A 27,676-nucleotide genomic window follows, 5' to 3' on the forward strand; every position below is an offset into this window, starting at 1 on the left:
AGCTGGTTCTTAGAAAGATCAATAAGTAAATCTCTAGCAAGACTGTCAAAGACATAAAATTATCAACAACAGGAAAAAGAAAAAGGGAATATCACTATAGGCTTCAAAGATATTGAAAGGATAATAGGGAATAATAGAAGTAACTTTATACATCCTATAAATTCAACAATTTATAAGAAATGCACCAATTCCTCAAAAAGCATTTACTACCAAAACACACCCAAGATGAAACAGATAATCTGAATAGCTTTAGGACTATTTTTAAAATGAATCTGTAGTTAAAAACCCTTCCAAAATAAGAAATCTTCAGGCCAGATGGTTTCCCTGGTGATCTCTACCAAATATTTAAGGAAGAAATAACACCAACTCTACACAATTTCTTCCAGAAAATATAACAAGGATACTTCCCAACCCATTTTAAGGCCAACATTACCCTGATACCAAAACCAAAGACAGGATAAGAAAACTGTAAACAAATACTTTTCATAAAGAAAGATGCAAAAGTCCTTAACAAAATATTAGCAGACTGCATCCAACAACATTAAAAAGTATAACACACCATAACCAAGTGAGGTGTATCCCAGAATAGCCAGGCTGGTTCAAAATTCAGAAAGCAATCAATGTAATTTACCACATTAACAGCTGAAAGCAGTGATTAGAAAAGGGCCGGACAGTAACCATTTCAGTCTTTGCTGGCCTCAAAGTCTCTATTGCAACTACTTAACTTTGTCACTGTAGAGTGACAACAGACATGGGCAATGTGTAAACAAACGGGCATGAGTGTGTTTCAATAACACTTTGCAAAAGCAGGTAGCAGACCCTTCTATAATAAAGACATTCAACAAACTAGGAATAGAAGGAAGCTATCTCAGCATAAGGAAGGTCATTCATGAAAAGTCCACAGCTAACACCATGCTCAACAGCAGAAGACTGAAGCTTTTTCCTCTAATATCAGGAACAAGGCAAGGATACCCACTCCCACCGTCTCTATTCAACAGAGGATCGGAGGTTCTGGCCAGAGTAACTAGACAGGAAAAAGAAATAAAAGGCATCCAAACTGGAAAGGAAGAAGTAAAATTAGCTTTGCAAATGACATGTATAACAACTACTGAAGACGCCACAAAAAATTTAAAAACCTGTCAGAAGTAATGAAAGAATTCAGCAAGGTTGGAAGATAAAAAAATCAACAGAGCAAGGGAGGCAGGAGGGAGGTTCAGGAAGAAGGGTACATGTATATACTTATGGCTGATTCATGCTGATATATGGTAAAAATCAACAAAGCATTGTAAAACAATATACTCTAATTAAAAACAAATTTTGGGGGGAAGGGAGGAAAAATATATAAATAAATAATTTTTTTAAATTAACAGAAAAAAAAGGTTTTTGTTTACAAAGCATCAAAAAGAATACTTAATAATAAATCTAAACTATTATATTCAGTACCTTTCACTCAACAACCTATAGTGGAAAAGCAGCTGAAAACATATACATACATACATATATATAACTGAATTACTTTGTTGTACACCTGAAACTAACACAATATTGTAAATCAACTAAACATCAAAAAAACTTTTAGAAGAATAAACCTAACCAAAAGGGTGAGAACCTTATGCACTAAAAACTACAATACATTTCTGAAAGAAATTAAAGAAGATATAAATATATGGAAGCTAACCCACATGTCTTTGGATTGAAAGACTTAATATTTTTTTAAGACTTAATATCTTAAAGAAGCTCATACCAGCCAAAGTGATCTACAGATTCAGTGCAAACCCTAGCAAAATCCCAGTGGCATTTTTTTTTTTTTTGCAGAAATAGAAAACTCTAAAATTCATACAGAATCTCAAGGGACCCTGAAGAACCAAAATAATTTTAAAAAAGAACAAGGATGACAGTTCTAATATCAAAACACATTACAAAGCTACAGTGATCATCTTAATGTGGTCCTGACATAAAGACAGACAAGTGGACCAATGAAATAGAATAGAAAGCCCATACAGCATGTGGTTCTCTGTGTGGTCATAGGATCTCTGAAAAAGGTGCCAAAAATACTCAGCAGGAAAAAAAGAGTCTCTTCAATAAGTGGTATTGAAAACTGGATATCCACATGCAAAAGAATGAAGTTGGGCCCTTATTTTACACTGTATGCAAAATAACTCAAAACAGATTAAATATCTAAATATAAGACCTAAAACTATAAAACACCAAAAGAAAATATAGTAGAAAAGTTTCATGACATTGGATTTGGCAATGATTTCTTGACTATGCCACCAAAAGCAAAGGCAACAAAAGCAAAAACAGACAAACGGGACTATATCCAACTTTAAAATTCTTGGGCATCAAAGGACACAATCAACAGTGTGGAAAGGTAACCAGCGGAAGAGGAGAAAAGCTCTGAGCCCACGCCCAGTCCCAAAGCCTTCATCTACAGCCCCGAAGTCACGGCCATCAGGTGAGCCCAGAGCTGCTGCTCCCAGAAGCAAGTCCATCATCACACAAAACTCCCAAGACACACTGCCTTTGTCCTCTTTATTCAACGAATGCTTACAGGTAATTTTACAACAAAGATCACCATAATTCTAGATAACAGAATGTATTTATTAAATAAAGTTGTAGGTTTAAAGTGGTTATAAGTGATAATTCATTCTTTCTATGTCACAGAGGGAACAAGCAATATACCTCTCACTTCGTCTTGTTTACGGATAGAAAACAAAATGGTTAGCATGCAAAGAAAACTAACAACTAAACAGGAAAGGGATAAACACACAAATCGTCCAAGCCTTTGGTTGAACGTTCTTTCCACGAGCTGCAAATACTGCAGCTTTACCTAATTTCATGGACAGCTGCTCACAGGCACAAACAATTTCCACCAGTTAACACCTGGAATTGTCTATCTTACCATACCTGAAGCAGCTTCCAAAAAGTAGTGGATGAAGACCACAGAATGACTGCCTTAGTGGCCACTTGAGAAGATTAAAGTTAAGGCAAACTGGGTAATTTTTATTAGCTACATGCTACCTTCAGCCAAGAAGTATATGCTGCATGCCCCATAGTCTTTTTATAAAAATAGGCCAGGAACCTCCCTGGTGGTCCAGTGGTTAAGAATCTCCCTTGTATAGTTTCCTTTGTTGTGCAGAAGCTTTTAATTTTAATTAGGTCCCATTTGCTTATTTTTGCTTTTATTTCCAGTATTCTGGGAGGTGGGTCATAGAGAATCCTGCTGTGATTTATGTCGGAGAGTGTTTTGCCTATGTTCTCCTCTAGGAGTTTTATAGTTTCTGGTCTTAGGTTTAGATCTTTAATCCATTTTGAGTTTATTTTTGTGTATGGTGTTAGAAAGTGTTCTAGTTTCATTCTTTTACAAGTGGTTGACCAGTTTTCCCAGCACCACTTGTTAAAGAGATTGTCTTTAATCCACTGCATATTCTTGCCTCCTTTGTCAAAGATAAGATGTCCACAGGTGCGTGGATTTATCTCTGGGCTTTCTATTTTGTTCCATTGATCTATATTTCTGTCTTTGTGCCAGTACCATACTGTCTTGATGACTGTGGCTTTGTAGCAGAGCCTGAAGTCAGGCAGGTGGATTCCTCCAGTTCTATTCTTCTTTCTCAAGACTGCTTTGGCTATTCCAGGTTTTTTGTATTTCCATACAAATTGTGAAATTGTTTGTTCTAGCTCTGTGAAAAATACCGTTGGTAGCTTGATAGGAATTGCATTGAATCTGTTAGATTGCTTTGGGTAGTATACTCATTTTCACTATATTGATTCTTCCAACCCATGAACATGGTATTTTTCTCCATCTATTAGTGTCTTCTTTGATTTCTTCAACCAGTGTTTTATAGTTTTCTATATATAGGTCTTTAATTTCTTTAGGTCGATATATTCCTATTTTATTCTTTTCATTGCAATGGTGAATGGGATTGTTTCCTTAATTTCTTTTTCTATTTTCTCATTATTAGTGTATAGGAATGCAAGGGATTTCTGCATGTTGATTTTATATCCTGCAACTTTACTATATTCATTGCTTAACTCTAGTAATTTTCTGGTGGAGTCTCTAGGGTTTTCTATGTAGAGGATCATGTCATCTGCAAACAGTGAGAGTTTCACTTCTTCTTTTCCAGTTTGGATTCCTTTTATTTTTCTGCTTTGATTGCTGTGGCCAAAATTTCAAAAACTATGTTGAATAGTAGTGGTGAAAGTGGGCACCCTTGTCTTGTTCCTGACTTTAAGGGAAATGCTTTCAATTTTTCACCATTGAGGATAAGTGGTGAAAAGACAGCCTTCAGAATGGGAGAAAACAATAGCAAATGAAGCAACTGACAAACAACTAATCTCAAAAATATACAAGCAACTCCTGCAGCTCAATTCCAGAAAAATTAACGACCCAATCAAAAAATGGGCCAAAGAACTAAACAGACATTTCTCCAAAGAAGACATACAGATGGCTAACAAACAAATGAAAAGATGCTCAACATCACTCATTATCAGAGAAATGCAAATCAAAACCACAATGAGGTACCATTTCACACCAGTCAGAATGGCTGCTATCCAAAAGTTCTACAAGCAATAAATTCTGGAGAGGGTGTGGAGAAAAGGGAACCCTCTTACACCGTTGGTGGGAATGCAAAGCAGTACAGCCACTATGGAGAACAGTGTGGAGACTCCTTAAAAAACTGGAAATAGAACTGCCTTATGACCCAGCAATCCCACTGCTGGGCATACACACCGAGGAAACCAGAATTGAAAGAGACATGTGTACCCCAATCGCAGCACTGTTTATAATAGCCAGGACATGGAAACAACCTAGATGTCCATCAGCAGATGAATGGATAAGAAAGCTGTGGTACATATACACAATGGAGTATTACTCAGCCATTAAAAAGAATACATCTGAATCAGTTCTAATGAGGTGGATGAAACTGGAGCCTATTATACAGAGTGAAGTAAACCAGAAAGAAACACCAATACAGTATACTAACACATATATATGGAATGTAGAAAGATGGTAATGATAACCCTGTATGCGAGACAGCAAAAGAGACACAGATGTATAGGACAGTCTTTTGGACTCTGTGGGAGAGGGAGAGGGTGGGATGATTTGGGAGAATGGCACTGAAACATGAATAATATCATATATGAAACAAATTGCCAGTCTAGGTTCAATGCATGATACTGGATGCTTGGGGCTGGTGCACTGGGATGACTCAGAGGGATGGTACGGGGAGGGAGGAGGGAGGGGAGTTCAGGATGGGGAACACATGTATACCCACGGCGGACTCATGTTGATGTATGGCAAAACCAATACAATATTGTAAAGTAATTAACCTCCAATTGAAATAAATAAATTATATTAAAAAAAAAAAAAGAATCTGCCTTGTAATGCATGGGATGCAGATTGATCCCTAGTTCAGGAAACTAACATCCCACATGCCACAGAAAAACGAAGTCCACACAGGGCAACTACTGAGCTCACGCAGTCTAGAACCCATGCTCTACAACTAGAGATGCCTCCACGTGCTGCAACTAGAGAAAGCCTGACCACAGTAGGGAAGGCCCAGTGCAGCCCAAAAAAGTAAAAGCGGGCCAAACAAATTCTTGCTAACTTTTAACAAAGTTCCAACAATGATACAAAGTTATCTTTTCTCTCTATACATATATTTTTCCAGAACCACCTGAGAATAAGTTGCCCTTCACCCCTAAATCCTTCAGTGTACAAATATTAAAATCAAACAATTAACATGGATACTGTACTGTTAGCTATAGACTGCACACAAATTTTCTGGCATAATAATGTCATTTACACACACACACACAAAATCAGATCACAAGTTATATTTAGTTAGTACAAAATGTACACTTTGTAGTTTTCAAAAGGAATTTATAGCTTCAAACTAAAAAAGCAAAACTAAAGACGGAAATAAACAAAACAAAAAACACTAAGAATACCAATAACTGGTACATTGCTGGAAAGGAAAAGGAAGCCAGTTCTAGATAAGCAGAAATTCAATTTCATGACATAAGTAGCTGCGATTTAGTCTCTTTCTAGTTAGGTTATGCTACGCTTATGTTCAAAAAGATGACTTCCCCCAGGCTTAAGCTTGATTCCATAAGTTTAGTTCTGTTTCTCTGACATAGAGATTTTCTAAAGCACTTTTATATCAATCCTATCTTGTGAGAAAAATGTGAGAAAAAAAAATGTAGAGTTTTGGCTTTCAATACTCTTTTCCTGAATTTCAGCTCACTCCAAGGGTATCACAGAAACTGATGTTTAACAAAAATTTCAGTTATAGGAAACTCCAAATTAATTAAATGACTAAACCAGTGTTACAATGCACTTTGGGCCAAGGTATCAAGGGCAGACTTCTCACAAAAAGGAAAAAGGTGCAGATTAGCCAGGAGAATAAAAATGACCACAAGAATATTGCTAGTATAAAAAGTGACAAAACGCAGTACGATACAGATACAGATATAAAATACGGGTGCAACAATACCCTCTCAACAGCATTCACAGCACACAAACTGGCTTTTGTCCAGCTCCATTTTTTAGGCTCAATCCATGAAATGAGTCAGCTGGAACACATACACAGTAAAGCTCTGTAAAGTTCGCCCAAGTGAAGTTCGCCAAAGGGGTCGGGAGGCCCATTTTTAAGGCATTAGTAATAGGGTGGAACCCAGCTACATAAGAATCCCAAAAGCAAAATGCATTCAAAACATGCGATCCCACTTCACCCAAAGTCCACACTCTGATTTGGGAGTGTGGATTTGGGAGGCCTCCCTGGCAATTAAGACTCCGGCCAGAGCTTCCTAAGACTCACAGGGTCCAAGAGTCCCCTCAGCCTGTCCTGGGAGCCTGAGTGAAGACAGGACAGGACAGGCATGGAAAGACCTTCCAAAGGGCTGCAGGAGGCAAGGGGCGAGGCGGTGAAAGCTCTGAACACACAGCCCGAAAAAGTGCCTGCTTCTGACCAGGAAAAACCCACCAAACATCAGCTACTCACAGAAAGAGATGCCACCCAATGCTGGGCTAGAAAATCGCTAATGACAGCACAGGGGCCCTTCTCAGGGAAGGCCAGGGCTGGAGAGAGCGAACAGGAATAATGTTGAGCAATGACTGCTGTGCAGTGAAATGCCTGGCTGCTTTACCCTGAGGCAAAGCCCTCAGTGATCTCATCTATAAAATGAGTGGGGAGAAGGTCTCCAAGCTCCTTCCAGGGCGGTGAAAAGAAAGCAAGCTCCAGAGTCAGACCAATCCTGACTCCGCAACTTACCAGCAAGGCAACTTAGGTCACTCTGTCCCTCAGTTTCTACACCTGCAAAATAGAGATCCCACCTGCAACAGTCAGGGTTAGATTTGGCTGTGAAGAGTGGCTTAAAAGTGAGGCTTATTATGTCCATCATAGAAAATTCCAGAAGATAATAGCCCAGGATTTGTGAGGTGATCAACTGAGGCTTCCCAGTGGCTCAGATAGTAAAGAATTTGCCTGCAACGCAGGAGACCTTGGTTCAATCCCTGGGTAGGGAAGATCCCCTGGAGAAGGGAATGGCAACCCACTCCAGTCTTCTTGCCTAGAGAATTCCATGGACAGAAGAGCCTGGCAGGCTATAGTCCATGGGGTCACACAGAGTCAGACACGACTGATCAACCAACACTTTCACTTTCCTGATCAACAAAGTCCTCAGAGGTGACTTCTGTCTTTATGGCCTTCATTCCAGTTGCCTAAAGACTCAAGATGACTGCTGCAATTCCAGACATCACGTCTGTATTCCAGTTTTGGCCACATGTCTTTATTTTAAGAAAGGGAAAAAAGGGGGAAAGGTACAAAGGAGGTTCCAGGAAACTATTATGTGACAATTCTGTTCCCTATAAGGGGGAATGTACAGTGCAAAGATAGTTTTCTCAAGGATAAAGCACGTATACAGCTAAAAACTAGGGCTCTATGACTATAGAAGGGAAGGCTGGATAGATCTGTAGCACCTCTGATCTCATGTTAAGGATTAAATTGTAAATCTAAAGCATCCAAGGGCCCCTGGGCCCACAGAGGTATCTCTTCTGGTTCTGAAAGCACTGACGTTTTATGACCTGTGCTGTCGGTGGCTTGAGAGTCCTTCAGCAAGCAGGTTTTTCCAACACGGGCTGCTTTTACCGTTTGGTCCCTGGCCAAACCTACATACCACCCAAGTTCCAGCCATACCAAACCATCTCCCTCACTCCATACCTCCCAACCTTTGTACCCACAGAGCTTCTACCAGGGAAGCCCTCCCCAAGCCCCAGGCTGCACAATGAACCCCTCTCTTCAAGATCCTAGGTCTCCCCTCTCCTGCCACTTGTCTGCTATCCCCAGGTGGAGATGGGACTCTCCCCTGGAGCTTCTTCTCGGGTAGCATTACCACTGCCCACCCCACCCCATATCATAGAAGTGTTAGTCGCTCAGTCGTGTCCAACTCTTTGCAACCCCATGAACTGTAGCCCGCCAGGCTCCTCTGTCCATGAGATTCTCCAGGGAAGAATACTGGAGTGGGTAGCCATTCCTTTCCCATGTGCCATGCCCTACTCTAAGCCCTCTACATGAAGTCTGGCAGCTCGTCCCAACAACCCTATGACACACTCACTGTAACATCCCCATTTTACAGATGAAGAAACCAAGGCACAGAGAGGCTAAATAGCTGGTCCAAGGCCACACAGGTATTAATAGTCAACAGCAAGGTTGGGGTGCAAGCCCAGGCTGCTGGACTGCAGAATCCTTACCCTTAGCCACCACACTCAGCTGCCCCGACTACCTGAGCAAGGGGTCTGCACGTCACTTCAGACCAAGGATGGTCAAACCACAGCCCATAGGCTAAATCCAGCCCACCATCTGTCTTTGTAAACAAAGTTTTATTGGAACACAGACACACCGCTTGTTTACAATGGAAGAGTAGAGGAGTTGCCATGGAGACTGTGGAGCCCACAAAGCCAGATATTAATTGTGTGACCCTTTACGGGAAAAGTCTGCCACCCGTTACAGGCTGCCAGCCCTGTAAGGCAGGACCTGTGCTGTTTTCTTTCATCTCTCACATCTCACAGGTCATTTATTTTCTTTAACTGAAGCGTGGTTAATGTACAACACATGTTAATTTCTGTGTACAGTAAAGTGATTCAGTTAAACATACATATATTCTTCTGCATGGTCTTTTGTGTTATGGTTTGTTGCAGGATATTGAATCTAGTTCCCTGTGCTATCCAGTAGGGCCTTGTTGTTCATCCATCCTGCATATAAGAGTTTGCGTCTGCTGATCCCAGGCTCCCAATCACTCCCTTCATCTCCCGCTGGCAACCACAAGTCTGTTCTCCATGTCTGTGAACCTGTTTCCGTTTTGTAAATTTGTTCATTTGTGTCATATTTCAGATGCCACATATAAGTGATACCCTACAGTATTTGTCTTTCCCTGTCTGACTTACTTAGTATGATCACCTCGAGGTCCATCCCTGCTGTTGCCAATGGCATTATTTCATTGTTTTATGGCAAAGATTCCATCATGCGTATGTACCAAATCTTTATCCATTCAACTGCTGACAGACACTTAGCTTGTTTCCATGTCTTGGCTATTGTGAACAGTGGGGTGCACACATCTCTTTGAATTAGAGATTTCTCTGGCTATACCACACGGCATTTGGCATCTACACACAAGGCCCTCAACAAGTACTTGGGGTGTGAACCTTCCATCAGGCCTAACTACACACAGAGCAGTGTGTGTGTGTCACGCAGGACTTGGAAAGTCTCCCACTTCTGTCTAGATTCTAGTTAGCAACAAAGGGCCCAGGAAAACCTTCGTGGTGGCATTCCCTGCACGGTTCACAGCCCACCACGGTTCTGATGGCGTGACCATCACCGGGATGTACCTATCGCCTAATCCACCTAACTCCTCTGGAACAAGGGACTCACACAGAGCACCAAGTCCCACTTGCACTTGGGAGAACCTGAATCCCATGGCGTCCTGGGCAGTTCCCAGTCCCTGCTCGTGGTCCACCGGCCACGCGACGAGCACTGCCTGAACACTCGACACATCCTGGGAAAGAGTTACTAAGAACTGACGCTGGGGACTCCCCTGGTGGTTCAGTGGTTTAGAATCTGCCTGCCAATGCAGGGGACATAGGACTGACCCCTGCTCTAAAAAGACTCCACCTGCCTCAGGGCCACTAAGCCTGTACCCTGCGCTCTAGAGCCTGCAAGCCCAAGTGCCCCAACTGTTGAAGCCCACACGCCCTAGAGTCTGTGCTCTGCCAACAAGAGAAGCCACTACAAAGAGAAGCTCACGTACCACAACCAGACAGTGGCCCCCACTTACTGAAACCAGAGGAAACCTGTGCACAGCAACGAAGACCCAGTGCGGCCAAAAAAAAAAAACTGATGTCGGGGCCTTTCAACTTGTTATATGTTCATCAAAAGATTTCTAGAAAGGGACCAAACCACACACAAACACATTCCTCTGGAAACGACCGCCCAGCATGAAAAAGTTATTCGTGACTCCAATGCCTTCAAAGAAGAGAATCGTGCACGTTTCCTGATTGCAGTGTTGTTCTTGGTATCATTGCACAAGGCACAAATACAGCACTGGGTTGTGACCAAATCCCATCAAGTCTGGGTTATCAAACACCAAATTCTGGACGGCTTTCTTTCTACTTCTGTCTTGGCCGGCCCAAAACTCATCAGGAGCCACCCAGAGGAAACATGCAGAGAGCGTCCCACGTTTCCAGCACAACCATCTCAATCCTGCTTTCAGGACACAAAGACCCACGTCTCTCCTCTCCTCCCAGGGTTCTCAAACTGTTGTCTGATGGGTCACACCCTGCCAGGCCATGTGATGGACACCCAGCAGAGACCAGCATCCACTACACAGATAAAACCGTTTGTCACCTGGCCCAACACAGGGGAGGAAGGTCTGAGAAACATCTGTATACTGGGTCTAAAGTGACCACCAACTCAGCCCCAGGAAGGTTCCTTGTGCTTCCTTCCAGCCCATTCCCCTTCCCTTGCAATCTGTTTCTGATTTTTATCACCGTGAATTCGTTTTGTCTCTTTGGGTTTTATGTATCAGTGGGTGGAACCATCAGAGCTTATCCTTTTCAGAGTCTGGTCTGTTTAACTCAGAAAGACCTGAGTTTGGTCCTCTTTGCTGCCACATCAGTCACTCATACTGGATTTCTTTCTGTTGTTGCGTCGTAGTGTATCTGTGAATATACCACTTTGCTTATCCGTATACTCATAGGTGGGTGTTTGGGTGGTTTCCAGTTTTTGGCTGTTACAAACCAAGCTGCTGTTCATGTACAAGTCTGTGTGTGGACGTGAGCTTCATTTCTCTTGGGTCAGTACTGGGATTGGAATCGCAGTGGTTACATGCTATAAACAAGTATCAAAATTCAAATGGAACATCTAAGATTATCGTATTGTATGTTTCTTATGACTTGAAAAAGAAGTCTTTGGACTAATGAGTCATTCTGACAAAATGGAAAGCACAGATTATTACATGTATTCTTCCAAAACTGATTGCTCAATTAGTATTTAAAGAAACCCCAAAGAAACTCTGATTGGCCCGTTAAAGGAAATTAGGTTTACTCATGGGCATTAGAAACAATTTTCCACACAATATTACCTACTTAATACTTGCCCAAGGGCTCTGTCCAGGCAGAGATGAATGAGCCCACCAATCTGGCCTAACAAGCCCACTTACACTCATGACAGCAACCTGCGCCCTCCCCTGAAAGAGATGGCTGTTGCTATGGCAACCAGTGGAAGGTAGGCAAGGTGGACGGAGAAGGGATCCAAACAGCTTAAGAACCACTTTGGACTCATGACTGCGGGAATGCCATTCCCCACCCCCAAGATGTTCACATCCTAATTCCTGGAACCTATGACTGTCAATTTATACGGCAAAGTGTTTGGCACATACTAAGTCGCTTCAGTCATGTCTGATTCTTTGCGACCCTACGGACCCTAGCCTGGAATCTCTGTCCATGGGATTCTCCAGGCAAGAACACTGGAGTGGGTTGCCATGCCCTCCTCCAGGGGATCTTCCTGACCCAGGGCTCAAACCCTTGTCTCTTGGGTCTCCTGCACTGGCAGGCGGGTTCTTTCCCACTAGCCACCTGGGAGGCCCTAATGGCGGGCTGAGTAACTCAAGGGTCTTGAGATGGAGGGACTCTCTAAGTGGACCCTAAACACACTCATAGCAGTCCTTCTAAAGGGAGGCAGAGGGAGATCGGACACACAGGGAGGAGAAGGAAACAGGAAGACAGAGGCAGAAACTGGGGCGATGCAGTTGCGAGCCAAGGAATGCTGGCAGTCAGCAGGAGCTGGAAGGAGCAGGAAGAACCTCCCCTGAGAGCAGCCGGTGGGGGCACGGCCTTGCCGACACCCTGACTTCCATCCAGTGAAACTGACCTCAGGCTTCTGGCCTCCAGAGCCATGAAACAATACATGTCTGTTGTTTTAAGTCACCAAGTCTGGGGTCATTTTTCATAAGAGCCGAAGGAAAACTAACACAGACTGGAAGCCTTAAGGTCATATTGCTTCTGCCAGCGGCCCACATTCCCCCGGTATCAACTCCAATGTCTGAGAAGTTAATTCACTATTATAAAATTAATGAAAGCTTTCATTAATTAATGAAAACAAAATATCATAGGGACTTCCCTAGTGGTCCAATGGATAAGACTCCACGCTCCCAACACAGGGGGCCCAGGTTCAATCCCTGGCCAGGGAACTAGACCCTGCAAGCTGCCGCTGAAGAGTTCACGCGCAGCAACTAGAGAGTCTGCACGCCACCGCGAAGACAGAAGACCCCATGCGCTGCAATTGAGACCCAGCACCGCCAAATACACAGATAAAAGTAAATATTTTAAAACAGGAAAATGTCACAGACCATCTCGTGACCACGAGACAGGCAAAGATGTCCTAAACAGGACTCAAAAAGAACCCACCGTAAAGGGAAAACATTGACAATGTGACCACATTAAAATTTAGAATCTGTGTTTATCAAGACACTAGTAAGAGATGAACTCGCAAACCACAGCATGAAAGAAGTTGCTTTCTCTGCATACAGAACACCTGTGCCCATGTGTGCAGAAACCTATCAGTGAACTCAGACCCAGAACACACAGGAAATTCCACAATTTAATAAGAAAAAAGCCGATATTAGAAAGCTAATAACTTCATTAGCCATCAGAAAGGGCAAATTAAAATCACAAGGAGATACCGCCACACACCCACCAGATTGGCTACAAAGAGAACAGACAATGTCAAGTATGGACGAGTCTGTGGAGCACCTAGAACTCGCTCACATTTCTGGTGGCGTACTAACAGACACAGCCACCATGGGAAACTCTCTGGATGCCTCTCGTGAGTGGGACACCTGTAACACCTCCACACCTAGGTACCCACCCACAGACAGGTGTGCGTGTATTTCCCAAAACTATTCACATGAGCCCAAAACTGGGAGGAACTCAAATGTCAATCTACAAGAGGTACAAATATATTTTGTACATTCATACAACAGAATACCAAACAGCAATGGAAATAAACAGACCACAACATGAATGGGGCTTAGAAGCCAGACGTAAAAGATCACATCACGATCAGAAATTTAAAAATAGGCCTAACTAATATATGGTATTGGGAGTCAGAATAGTGGTGCCTACAGGGGTCGGGGATGACAGTAAGGGATGGGATGAAGGGGCTGCTTTTTCTTCATCTGGTTGTGCATGAAAATTCACTGAACTATGTATTTTTATGAGTTGTGCATTTTTCTGAACGAATATGTAAGACTTAAAATTTACCCTCAGAAATTCAGTTATTCAGAGATTATGTGGGAAGGTATGGGCAGCTTTCCTTTTCCTTGATAACATTTTCAAATGGTACAATGGATGCACGTTCATCTTACGGGAAAAAAGTAACCATTCAGGGTGTGTGCAAGTATGCACACACACGTGCATGTGTGTGTGTTTTAGTCACTCAGTTGTGTTCGACTCTTTGAGACTCCGTAGACCGTAGCCTGCCAGGCTCCTCTGCCCATGGAATTTCCAGGCAAGAATACTGGAGTGGGCTGCCATACCTTCCTCCAGGGGATCTTTCTGAGCCAGAGATCGAACCTGGGTCTCCTGCATTGCAGGCAAATTATTTACCATCTGAGCCACCAAGGAAGCCCATTTGATATAAACATCAAATACATGTACACTTTAAAAAGGCAGGGGTGAGAGGACAGCCAATCCCACAGGACGTGATTAACATATGGCATACATTACATATATTATATATAATGTGTTATATACATATGTTTACAGTACAAAACATATACAATATACTGTTGTCAGTCACCAGTTGTGTCGGACTCTGCAACCCCATGGACTGCAGCAAGCCAGGCCTCCCTGTCCCTCACCATCTCCCGGAGTTTGCCCAAGTTCATGTCCATTACATTAGTGATGCCATCCAGCCATCTCATCCTCCCATGCCCTCTTCCCCTTGTATATATTATATAGGATAACATTCTATGCATATATTATTGTATATTTTATACATATATAGTTGTATATATTACATACAATACATAGAAATAATATGCAGCTTTGTAATCTAAGCAATCCTCTTTTATAATTATTGTCAATGAAGCCATCTAATGTCCCTAAACAATGTAAGTGGGGAGTCAGAACAATCTGACAACCCAGACAGCAAGATGTGCAAATCCTTCGGAGCACGAGGAGACAAGAACATTAAACCAGAACAGTGATTTTCAACCCTGGTATCACCACCAATTGTCTCTAAAACTATTGGAATTCTCAAAAAGCATTCATTTTCATGCAGTATTACTTTTGAAGTTAATATATGCCTCTACTGACTTTGCTAAACGGGCCAAGTGGCCCCCAAACCCTGGGAAATTATGCCAGGAGCTAAACACTGTCTTCTCAAAGTATGTTAATACAGATCAAGTGAAAAGCGAGCCCTGGATATCTGGTTCCTAAAGGTCCATCTTGGGTGGGTTGTGGTGGGTCTGAGGTCAGGATGGGCATGTCTACTGACCCAGAAGACATGTTGCAGAGAACAGAGCAAATGATAAACACACTAACTCAAGGACAAATCTATAAGCAGGTAGAGTTAAGAATTACAATAACAGTGGTAAACGCTGGCCAAAACAGAACTAAATCCTGGCTTGTCTTTTCTGTCATTCATTTACTTGCTAACTCATTTGGTAATACTTACTGAACCTTTATTATATGCCACGTCCTAGACTCTAGGGATACAGCAGAGAACAAGACAAGCAAAATTACTCTCTGTCCTCAGCGAGCTAATACCTAGTGCAGAAAGACGAAAGAGTAAACTACAGAGCATGTCAGCTGGTGGTAAGGGTTAAGGAGGAGAAAAGCATGACAGGGAGATGGGGTTTAGAGGCTGGAGGAGGAAGGAAGTCACTTCCAACAGAAACGTAAATGCCTGGTTCCAAGTTTTAAATAACCTCTTGCCCCTCAAAGAACCCATCATCTTCTCTGCAAAGAACTCTGTGATAATTATGCTAATGGAACCCCAGAGCCATCACAGCATGCAAAAAAGAGACCAAGAGTTTTATGGGCTGGAAAAGGTCCGCTAAAGTAGGGGCAAATTGAAGATCCAAGAATAGCTCCTTCTTGCCGAGATCCTGAACTATTCTCAGCCCCTTATACATCAGGGTCTTCATTTAATCCCCACACTGAACTGAGGGAAAGAGCAGAGGTTACACTGTCTTCAACATTTAAGCAAGCAGGAAAGCGGAAGCCCAGGGCAATTAGGGAGCTGGCCCAAGGCAAGAGGTGTGCTCCGTAATGAGGCCAGGACTTGACCCAGAGTCCGCACTGCTCTAACTGTCCAAATGCGTGTCCACTGGCCTGAGGTTTTCGAATGCCAGTACTCGTCCTCTTTGTCCTATTCAAGATTTGCCTTTTGGTGTTTTCCTGAGTTCCCACAACCTCACCAATCACCCGAGAAAGAATCAGAGGCTGGCACCACATTTGCAGTCTTTTTTCCTCCAAATATCAAAAACTGAATGGTGATGAAAACCCTCAAATATTTAAATATCACTTCCCAGATCCGATAAGAAATTATTTCCCCTAAAACACTAGATGTTAAAACCAACCCCAAAGCAGTTCCGTTTTGGCCAAAGACTAAACTCAGCCTTAGGGCAAATGAGAGTTCATACTGTCACGTCCATGCTAGATCTGCCCCTCGCAAACTGAGCATGCGCAAACAGAACTCTTGGTCATCCGCCACCCGACCCACAGGCAGGTGCGTCCCCTGTGACCCTGGGATCCATAAAGGATGCCTCAACCTCCCAGCCTACACACTCAAGAGTTATCCTTCTTGCAATGGAAGCGAACATTAAATATATATATACACATATCTAAAACAAGGTAAGGAACAGCGGCTGTGCTTTGCTGGAGCAGCCGTGAAGAGATACCACACGCCAAGGTAAGAGAAACCCAAGTAAGATGGTAAGTGTTGCAAGAGGGCATCAGAGGGCAGACACGCTGAAACCATACTCACAGAAAACTAGTCAGTCTAATCACACTAGGACCACAGACTTGTCTAACTCAATGAAACCAAGCCATGCCTATGGGGCAACCCAAGACGGGCAGGTCATGGTGGAGAGGCCTGACAGAATGTGGTCCACTGGAGAAGGGAATGGCAAGCCACTTCAGTATTCTTGCCTTGAGAACCCCATGAACAGTATAAAAAGGCAAAATGATAGGATACTGAAAGAGGAACTCCCCAGGTCATTAGGTGCCCAATATGCTTCTGGAGATCAGTGGAGAAATAACTCCAGAAAGAATTAAGGGATGGAGCCAAAGCAAAAACAATACCCAGTTGTGGATGTGACTGGTGATGGAAGCAAGGCCCGATGCTGTAAACAGCAATATTGCATAGGAACCTGGAATGTCAGGTCCATGAATCAAGGCAAATTGGAAGTGGTCAAACAAGAGACGGCAAGGGTGAACGTCGACATTCTAGGAATCAGCAAACTAAAATGGACTGGAATGGGTGAATTTAACTCAGATGACCATTACATCTACTACTGCGGGCAGGAATCCCTCAGAAGAAATGGAGTAGCTGTCATAGTCAACAAAAGAATCTGAAATGCAGTACTTGGATGCAATCTCAAACACGACAGAATGATCTCTGTTCGTCTCCAAGGCAAACCATTCAATATCACAGTAATCCAAGTCTATGCCCCAACCAGTAACGCTGAAGAAGCTGAAGTTGAACGGCTTTATGAAGAGCTACAAGATCTTTTAGAACTAACACCCCAAAAAGATGTCCTTTTCATTATAGGGGACTGGAATGCAAAAGTAGGAAGTCAAGAAACACCTGGAGTAACTGGCAAATTTGGCCTTGGAGTATGGGATAAAGCAGGGCAGAGGCTAACAGAGTTTTGCCAAGAGAACTCACTGGTCACAGCAAACACCCTCTTCCAACAACACAAGAGAAGACTCTACACATGGACATCACCAGATGGTCAACACCGAAATCAGACTGATTATATTCTTTGCAGCCAAAGATGGAGAAGCTCTATACAGTCAACAAAAACAAGACCAGGAGCTGACTGGCTCAGATCATGAACTCCTTATTGTCAAATTCAGACTTAAATTGAAGAAAGTAGGGAAAACCACTAGACCATTAGGTATGACCTAAATCAAATCCCTTATGATTATACAGTGGAAGTGAGAAATAGATTTAAGGGTCTAGATCTGATAGATAGAGTGCCTGATGAACTATGGAATGAGGTTCGTGACACTGTACAGGAGACAGGGATCAAGACCATCCCCGTGGAAAGGAAATGCAAAAAAGCAAAATGGCTGTCTGGTGAGGCCTTACAAATAGCTGTGAAAAGAAGAGAGGTGAAAAGCAAAGGAGAAAAGGAAAGATATAAGCATCTGAATGCAGAGTTCCAGAGAATAGCAAGAAGAGATAAGAAAGCCTTCTTCAGTGATCAATGCAAAGAAATAGAGGAAAAGAACAGAATGGGAAAGACTAGAGATCTCTTCAAGAAAATTAGAGATACCAAGGGAACATTTCATGCAAGATGGGCTCGATAAAGGACAGAAATGGTCTGGACCTAACAGAAGCAGAAGATATTAAGAAGAGGTAGCAAGAATACATGGAAGAACTGTACAAAAAAGATCTTCACGACCCAGATAATCATGATGATGTGATCACTAATCTAGAGCCAGACATCTTGGAATGTGAAGTCAAGTGGGCCTTAGAAAGCATCACTACGAACAAAGCTAGTGGAGGTGATGGAATTCCAGTTGAGCTCTTTCAAATCCTGAAAGATGATGCTGTGAAAGTGCTGCACTCAACATGCCAGCAAATCTGGAAAACTCAGCAGCGGCCACAGGACTGGAAAAGGTCAGTTTTTATTCCAATCCCAAGGAAAGGCAATGCCAAAGAATGCTCAAACTACCGCACAATTGCACTCATCTCACACGCTAGTAAAGTAATACTCAAAATTTTCCAAGCCAGGCTTCAGCAATACGTGAACTGTGAACTCCCTGTTTTCATTCCAATCCCAAGGAAAGGCAATGCCAAAGAATGCTCAAACTACCGCACAACTGCACTCATCTCACACGCTAGTAAAGTAATACTCAAAATTTTCCAAGCCAGGCTTCAGCAATACGTGAACCGTGAACTCCCTGATGTTCAAGCTGGTTTTAGAAAAGGCAGAGGAACCAGAGATCAAATTGCCAACATCCGCTGGATCATGGAAAAGGCAAGAGAGTTCCAGAAAAACATCTCTTTCTGCTTTATTGACTATGCCAAAGCCTTTGACTGTGTGGATCACAATAAACTGTGGAAAATTCTGAAAGAGATGGGAATACCAGACCACCTGACCTGCCTCTTGAGAAATCTGTATGCAGGTCAGGAAGCAACAGTTAGAACTGGACATGGAACAACTGACTGGTTCCAAATAGAAAAAGGAGTACGCCAAGGATGTATATTGTCACCCTGCTTATTTAACTTCTATGCAGAGTACATCATGAGAAACGCTGGGCTGAAGGAAGCACAAGCTGGAATTAAGATTGCTGGGAGAAATATCAATAACCTCAGATATGCAGATGACGCCACCCTTATGGCAGAAAGTGAAGAGGAAGTAAAAAGCCTCTTGATGAAAGTGAAAGAGGAGAGTGAAAAAGTTGGCTTGAAGCTCAACATTCAGAAAACGAAGATCATGGCTTCCGGTCCCATCACTTCATGGGAAATAGATGGGGAAACAGTGGAAACAGTGTCAGACTTTTTTTGGGTTCCAAAATCACTGCAGATGGTGACTGCAGCCATGAAATTAAAAGACGCTTACTCCTTGGAAGAAAAGTTAAGACCAACCTAGATAGTATATTCAAAAGCAGAGACATTACTTTGCCGACTAAGGTCCATCTAGTCAAGGCTATAGTTTTTCGTGTGGTCATGTATGGATTTGAGAGTTGGATTGTGAAGAAAGCTGAGTGCCGAAGAATGGATGCATTTGAACTGTGGTGTTGGAGAAGACTCTTGAGGGTCCCTTGGACTGCAAGGAGATCTAACCAGTCCATTCTGAAGGAGATCAGCTCTGGGATTTCTTTGGAAGGAATGATGCTAAAGCTGAAACTCCAGTAGTTTGGCCACCTCATGCGAAGACTTGACTCATTGGAAAGACTCTGATGCTGGGAGAGACTGGGGGCAGGAGGAGAAGGGGACGACCGAGGATGAGATGGCTGGATGGCATCACGGACTCAATGGATGTGAGTCTGAGTGAACTCTGGGAGATGGTGATGGACAGGGAGGCCTGGCGTGCTGCGATTCACGGGGTCACAAGAGTCAGACACGACTGAGCGACTGAACTGAAAACTGAATCACTTTTCTGTACATCTGAAACACAACATTGTAAATCGACTATATTTCAATTTTTAAAAAGTTTAAGCTATCCTTGGCCCCTGTTGCTCGCTCACCTCAGCATCCAATCCATCAGCCATGTCCCCCCTCCCCACTCCAGATCTGTCCCTTTCTCCGTTTCCCTTGGCCCCAGCGTCCAAGCCCCCAGCATTTCTTGCCTGGACCGCCATGCTGCGCTCCTCTCTGCTTCCTATCTGCTCCTGAAAACTCTCATCTCCACACAGGAGCCAGAGTAAGCTCCTGAAAGTCGCAGACCGGGTCACCTTCCTGCCTAAAATCCTTCTGTTAAGCTGTAACAGTCTTCAATCCTTCCCCTGCCTACAAGCCCATGTGTGATATGGCATCTGCCTGACTCTCCCCAGTCTCTGGGGTTTACTCTCCCCCTGGTACACTCACTCCATATGAAACTCAAAAAGCAGGTGAAAAGATCGTGCGCTAAATTAAAATGTGAATATCCGCAAAGACACTAGATCCACACAAATTTCCACAAATACATGTCTTTATTTCACCATCTTTTTTGTATATTGATATATATATATGATATATATATGATATATATATCATATATATGTGAGAAGGAAATGGCAACCCACCCCAGTATTCTTGCCTGGGAAATTCCATGGACAGAGGAGCCTGGCGGGCAAAGGAGCTCATGGGATCACAAAGAGTTGGACATGACTAAGTGACTAACACTTTCACACTTTCATAAATGTATATTTACCATGCCCTGTTGCTTGTGGGATCCTAATTTCCCAAATTGGAACTGAACCCAGGCCCGCAGCAATGGAAGCATGGACTCCAAACCACTGGACCACCAACGAATTCCCTAAATAAATGTTTCATCTATGAGCACCTACCTCCTTCTGAAACTGTGTTTATTTGTTAGAGGTATTTACATTTAATGGGGCTTCCCAGGTGGTGCTCATGGAAAGGAACCCACCTGCCAATGCAGGCGGTGTGAGACAAGGATTTGATCTCTGAGTCAGGAAGATCCCCTGGAGGAGGGCATGGCAACCCACTCCAGTATTCCTGCTTGGGAAATCCCATGGACAGAGGAGCCTGGTGGGGCTACAGTCCATGGGTTGCACAGAATCAGAGATGACTGAAGCAAGTTAGAATGCAAGCACTTTTTCATGATATCCTACAAATCTCTACCATGCTATAATGTCTGAAATATTTCCTTTAAAAGACTATACTAAATGGATTATAGAAACTCCTTAACGGGGATTCCCCACCGCACTCTGATTACGTGGCACCCTCTCAGCCAATGAGAGCACCAAGTGTCCTGGGCATGCTCTCCTAGGCGAGTCCCACACGTGTAGCTTTCCCTCCTGCCATCCCCCTTTATGTCACCGATCTTGTATTCTGGCCACAGTGCCTTCCTCGGGACATCAGATGAGGATAAGAGCACTACAAATAAATTAAGGCAGAATATGATACTGAATGTTAAAATATAAGCTTCACAACAACTCGGGGATGTGCAAGCAGACACTAGAGTGAAAACTATTGGTGGGTGGCTGGTGTGTTACCAACAGACAGCAGCCTCACCAAGGACTTCGTGGCTGGAGATCCATCATAAGTTGCAGACAATTTGAAGGAAAAAAAAAAAACCCCGCAAAGGAACATGCCATGAGGCCCTCAAATGCAGGGAGCTTGACTCAGCCCAACTACTCACACCAAGGACACCAAGGCGTTCCCCTGGGGGGTGGGGGTGAGGTTTCCTTCCACTTTTGCATCCTGTGACCCCCTCCACTACATGTTGAAAAGATGCCTATGTGTTTTGCACACAGCAGGAGCTCCAAAGTAGCTGACCCAGTGCATGGCACACAGGAGGGCCTCCATAATATAGTGCCTGAATAAATAAATGGATGAGTGAATATTTTTCAAAGTTTCCATCTTTGTTCTCTTCCCTGTTCCTTTTCACTGGTCCAGATCCTCCTTTCTAAAACCCCTTGAGGAGGGAGAAGCATGCGGGCACAGCCATCACAGATGTTCTCCGGAACACTGATGCACCCTCGGCCACAGCGGGAAACAAACCCCAATGAGATACTGACCACTAGGGAGAGACAATGCTTTTGAAGGCAATGGTAGGCTTTGAGACAAATGCGTCTACTGTGGTAAGAACAAACAGTGGCAGCCAGCTATCACCCTCAGTAAACAAATTCAATACAGATGAGACTTCCGCAGTATACACAGTACATTTCACCTGTGTAGCCTGCAATCAAGTATATGTTGTTGTTGCTGTTATTAGTATTATTATTGTTATAAATTTTTCTTCTTCTCAATCTGGCCTTCAACCTAAATACTCCAGAGGATTTAATTACACAAAAGCATGAGTTACTCCAATTTCCCCTAAATCCACTCCAAAGAACAAATCCTTTAATATATACTGCAGGTAAAATGCCATCCCCAAGTGAAATAACTAATCCAGGGTAAAAGCTCTGTTGGCTTCATAAATTACTTCAGGGGAAAAAAAAAAAAAAAGAATTAAAGGTGATTGTCCAACACACAAACCAAATGCTACACAAGCAAGGCACAGCCAGGTGCCATTAACAAGGCAATTACCAGGACCTGAAATCAGATTCAGTCCTCTCATCTGCCTCCTCTCTGGCCCTCTACCTATTTCCTTTTCAGCTTTCAAGAACTGACACTGGGGCTATTTTGGGAAATAAAAGGATCCCAAAGTTAAGGTCCAGCTTCCCTTAACACAGTAGTAGATCTCCAAGGAAACTCTGGGGAAAGTTCTCTGCCTACAATATCAACTCAGTTTCCTTACTTAGGAAGTCACCATTCTCCACCTGCAACGCAGGAGACCCTCGTATAATCCCTGGGTCGGGAAGATCCTCTGGAGAAGGAAATGGCTACCCGCTCCAGTATTCTTGTCTGAATTAGTTCATGGAAAGAGAAGCCTGGCGGGCTACAGTCCATGGGGTAGCAAAGAGTCCAGACAAAACGCATCCACTAACACTTTCCCCTAGTAGAGCTTCATGTAAATAACTGCCTGCAGTTTCAGCTGGAGACATTCTGCGGCTTACAGAGGAAGAGACCGCCAAGTGCTCTAGTCACTAGCAGAGATAAGCAATAGCTCCCGGGATGTGATGCAAATCTCGCAAGCACCCTTTTTTTTTTTTCTTGTGGTGATTTTCTTTTTCTTTTTTTTATCTTACTTCATTTTTCTTTACAATACTGTATTGGTTTTGCCATACATCAACATGAATCTGCCACGGGTGTACAGGTGTTCCCAAGCATCCTTAAGAACCACAAGACCTCATATTCAAGGGCTATTAAGGACCTGACACAGATCTCATCAACAAACTCTCCAAAAAGCCCCACTCTCCTTGCGTGGATATTGGTATTTTTGACTTGTTTTTGAAAAACTATACACACACACCTACACATAAACGCAGAGCCCCATCTGCTCCTCTCAAGAGTTCCTTACTGCCTCGGTCCACACACACCGCGACCCCTTGCCCTAACACCCCTCCTTCCACGTGTCCCAAGTGGGAGAGCAGAGTGAGCAGGGAACTTCAGGAGACCCCTTAAGGGAGAAAACAACTTAAACAGCGAACTGCCCATTTCGAAAGGGGAGAGAGTGTCAAAGAAAAAACAACACGAAACTTCCGTCGCAGAGACCCGAGTCTCTCGGCCACCAACAGGGCGAGGGGCTAGCGCGCGCCCCGGAAACTGCCGAGGATAACTGGCTGATTTCTGGGGGTGGTGGCGTCTTTAAACAACAAAGTTTTAAATGAACTAGGATCCAGACAGAATTGGCGTGATGGGGCCAGCTCTTACGTACAGGCATCGCGCACGCCCCTCTGCCCCCCACTCTCAGTCCTCCAACGGTGCCGGAAGCCGCTAGCCGGCAGGGCCCGGGGACCAGCGCGCTCGCCGGTCGCTCCAGTCCCTGCATGTGCCAAGGCTCTCCTTCCTTCCCCGCCACTGCGATGTGGGCCCGGGGTGGGGTCGCGGCGCACCTAGGGGAGCGGGGACGCGGCGTGGGCCCGGGTGCCGAGGCCGCCCCGGCTTGCCGGCGGCCCGATCGCGCGTTCACACACTCACACACACCGAGCAGCGCGCAGGGAGGGGCGGGCGGCGGGCGCGTTACCTGTTCTGCCAGCCCTGGAGGAGGTTGGTGTATTTGCTGAGCACGCCCTCGAGCGCCGGCTCCCTCCGCCGGCCGCTGCCCCCGCACGGGCTAGCGGCTACCGAGCCCGGGCTGCTGCGGCTGCCCCCGCCTCCGAGCCCGGCGGCCGCCGACCTGCCGGAGACCCCCCGGCCCGCCAGGGAGCAGGAGGGCGAGGAGCCCGCCGAGGTGGCGCGGCTGCTGCTGCGGCTGCTGCTGTTGCTGCCCCCGCCGCTTTCCGCGCCCTGGGCTGCCCTCTCCATGGTCCGTGCGCGCCCGGGACGCGGGGGCCCGCCGCGGTGGCGGCCCCGGCGCTGGGGCTCCTGGCGCGGCGGCGGCTACAGCTCCGGGAGCCCGGGCGGCGCGTGGCTGCTCCAAATCCCCGGGAAACGCCTGACTCATACAGGAGGAAGAGGAGGAGGAGGCGAGGAGCGCTGGGAAGGAAGCCAAAGGGGCTGGATGCAGCTGCGGCCGCCCCTCCCCCGTCGCGGCCCCGGCCCCTCCCTCCGCACTAGTTTCCCTGGCAAGTTCGGAGCGGGTGGCCGCTTCGGCCAGCCCTCCTCCAGGTCTTCCTGATCTGCTTGCCAGCCCGCCGGGCCGCTCAGGCCCGGGGCTCGGGGCGCTCTCGGAGCCGATCCGCAGGGTGGGCACGCCCGGAATCCACACCCTGCCGCCCCCTCTCTATGGGAAGGTGCGAAAGGGAATCTCCGCGCGTCACTCCCCACCCCCGCACCCACCTCGGGACCTGGCGGGAGGAGCGGCCCCACCCACTGGGTCCACCCGGATATGGACCCGCCCGGCCTGACACCGGTCACACGCAACTCCTCTATGTCTTCCGCACCGAGCCTGGGCCACACACACGTACACGGTCACCTGGACATCGACCTCGCTGGCCGAGCCGAGAAACAGGGCTAGGAGGTCCTCCGGGCTCTCCTGCGTGTCTGGGAGGGGAGGGGAGAAGAAGGCAGGTAAACTCGCCCGGGGCGTTTTCACCCACTGGAGTTGTGAGAAACGCACAGTGGACACCCGGGCTAGGATTTGAGTGGGGCAAGAGTGCTCGGATTCCTGCAAGCGCCTCCTTCAATTGAGCGTCCTGGACGCAGCTCTGGCCTCACCTTAATCCCTACACTGATGGACACACGTCAACCTAGCCAATCCAACCATACCTGGTGTTATGAAGACAGCACGACGCACTTGGGAACCAGAGGCTCCGAAATGGGTCAGACTGCACTGAAAGCACGAGAGATCACAGATAGCTACTCACAGAGCAAAGTATTCTGTGTATTGACTGTAACTTCTGCCCCCACCCCCAATGGAGGCACACGGAGCTGCAGCTGGGTTTCTAAATCTAAAGCGGAGTTGCTGCTCTTCTGCAAAATTAGACGGGTTACACTCTCCACTGCACTCATCATTTTTGTGCATATAAATATCCAATGCAATCTGGAAGTTTCTAAAAATTACCTAGAAAAGAGCTTTGAAGATCTTACCCACCCCCAACATACAGAAACACACACACACACACACACGAAAGCAAAAAGATTGATAGGCGGTCCTTACCTAGAAACTCATAACACAGGTAAATAATTCAACAGTTAAAAAATTACTAAATGGAATAGAGTCAGCTCTCATGGGGCCAGTTCTCCAAGCCTGACCCTTTTCTACCTCCGTATCCTTCCAGGAAGCTTTCAAAGGTGGCTCAGTTCTAGAAATTTTCATGGAGAAGCTTCTGGGGCTGGTGAGACATGGTTGTGCCCCCAGATAAATTACAATACCAAGTGCCCACACAGTATAAAAAGAGATAGCCTCCCCACCACCACCACCCACCCCCCCAACTACGAGACTGCATGGTAGAAAGGACTGAACTTGAAGCCAGACAGGGCTGAATTCAAATCTATGACCTTGATCAAGTGACCTCTCTAAGACTTAGTCTTCTCACCTGCAAAATGGAACAAATTTTACTAGTGGCTGGGATGAGAATGTTTATTCAGTTCAAAATACCATCTCTTCCCATTGGAAGAATATGTTCCCTCCATATGAACCTCAGGCTTGGCCACGGAATTCTTTTGGCCAGTGGACTGAACAGATATGATAGATGCTACGTCCAGACATAAGTCTAAAGGCCATCGTGTGGTTCCCCCATCTTTCTCCCCCTCCTGCTAGGGGAGCAGCGTGTCTCAACTCAAGGCTGTCCTTCAGATTGGGTCCTGGATTAAGGAAATGTGTGACAGAGCTGAAGCCAGTTAGCTTTGACTGGCCACATGCACAAAGTCTTTGCTGTCAGCTGCTGAGATTTCAGGAACCATTTTGATACCACAGCATAACAGTGCCTGAGCCAGCTGGTCTGTGTGTGAGTGTGTGTGAAGCCCTTCACTGATGTGAGGACAGGGAAGTGGGCACGTACTGAGCTATGTGTCAGTCATTACACCATTACATGGGGGCCTGCCACCTGAGGATCCAGCTACAAGCGGGCAGGTGCCATCATCTTATTTCATATCACTGAACCTCAGCTGCTACCGCTTCATCCTATCCAGCCCACCTGTGACTGGATAAGCCATTGCTCATTGAGTCCAGTTTCACTTTGGACTGAAAAGTGGAGACCCTTGAGACAGCCCCGTTGCAGGAGAGAGGAGCTACTGCTGAAAGGAGCAGTCCAGGCCTGTGTCCTAGTCTGTGCAGGCTGCTGGAACAGAATGCTACAGACTGGGCGCTTATTAACAACAGAAATGTATCTCTAACAGCTGTGGAGTCTGGAAGTCCAAGATCAAAGAGCCAGCACAGTCAGGTTCGGCTGAGAACCCTCTTGCGGGCTTCAGATTTCTCACTGTGTCCTCACGTGGCAGAGGGGTCTGGGGAGCTCTGTGGGGTCTCTTTTACGAGAGCACTGACCCCACTTTCATGAACTAAGCACCGCCCCCCCAAAGGCCCCACCTCCTCATGCCATCACATTGGGCATTGGGATTTCAGCGTAGGCATTTGAGGGGACACAGATATCAGACCATAGCAGCCAGGATGCTCCGAGAGCAGGCCAGCTGTGTGGGATCAGACATGGCCAAGGAGGTAAGTTAGTGGCGAGAGGTGAATGGAGCAGATGCGCTGCAAGAAGAAGCAAGGCCGTGACCAAGAAGGGCAACACATGTCCCCGCTCTTCTCTGCCTCTTCACCAGGCTTGAGCTCCTAGCCCATGGAAGTGGGGGCTTTGTTATCATTGTTCCTTTTTAACTGAAGTATAGTCTATTTGGGGGGCTTCCCTGGTAGCTCAATCAGTAAAGAATCTGCCTGCAGTGCAGGAGACCCAGGTTCGATCCCTGGGTTGGGGAGATCCACTGGTGCAGGAAACGGCAAACCACTCCAGTATTCTTGCCTGGAAAATCCCATGGACAGAGAGAAGCCTGGCGGGCTATAGTCCATGGGATCGCGAGAGTCGGGCATGACTTAGCAACTAAACCACCACAGTTGATTTACAACGCTGTGTTAGTTTCAGGTGATTTGGTTTTATGTATATATACATATTCCTTTTTGCATTCTTTCCATTATGGTTTATTACAGTATATTGAATATTGTTCCCGGTGCTACACAGTAGGACCTAGTTGTTTATCTATTTTATTGATTTTTGTTAATTTACTAATAA

The 27,676-nt window shown here is 45.2% G+C and overlaps 1 protein-coding gene across 4 annotated transcripts in view; it reads right to left on the reverse strand.

Annotated features, from left to right (window-relative positions):
* Nucleotides 1-24,794, reverse strand: part of OSBPL10 (oxysterol binding protein like 10) — a 322,317-nt gene extending 297,523 nt beyond the window's left edge. For all 4 annotated transcript variants that reach the window (XR_011250795.1, XR_011250794.1, XM_069561309.1 and 1 more), the window contains exon 1: nucleotides 24,031-24,794. Coding sequence is in view for 2 of the 4 variants with exons in the window: in XM_069561309.1 (XP_069417410.1) it covers nucleotides 24,031-24,311 (281 nt within the window). In the remaining 2 variants the exon portion in view is untranslated. The remainder of the gene's footprint in view (nucleotides 1-24,030) is intronic.
* Between the last annotated feature and the right edge of the window lie 2,882 nt (nucleotides 24,795-27,676).

This window comes from Ovis canadensis, chromosome 19 (assembly GCF_042477335.2).
Source record: "Ovis canadensis isolate MfBH-ARS-UI-01 breed Bighorn chromosome 19, ARS-UI_OviCan_v2, whole genome shotgun sequence".
NCBI lineage: Eukaryota > Metazoa > Chordata > Mammalia > Artiodactyla > Bovidae > Ovis > Ovis canadensis.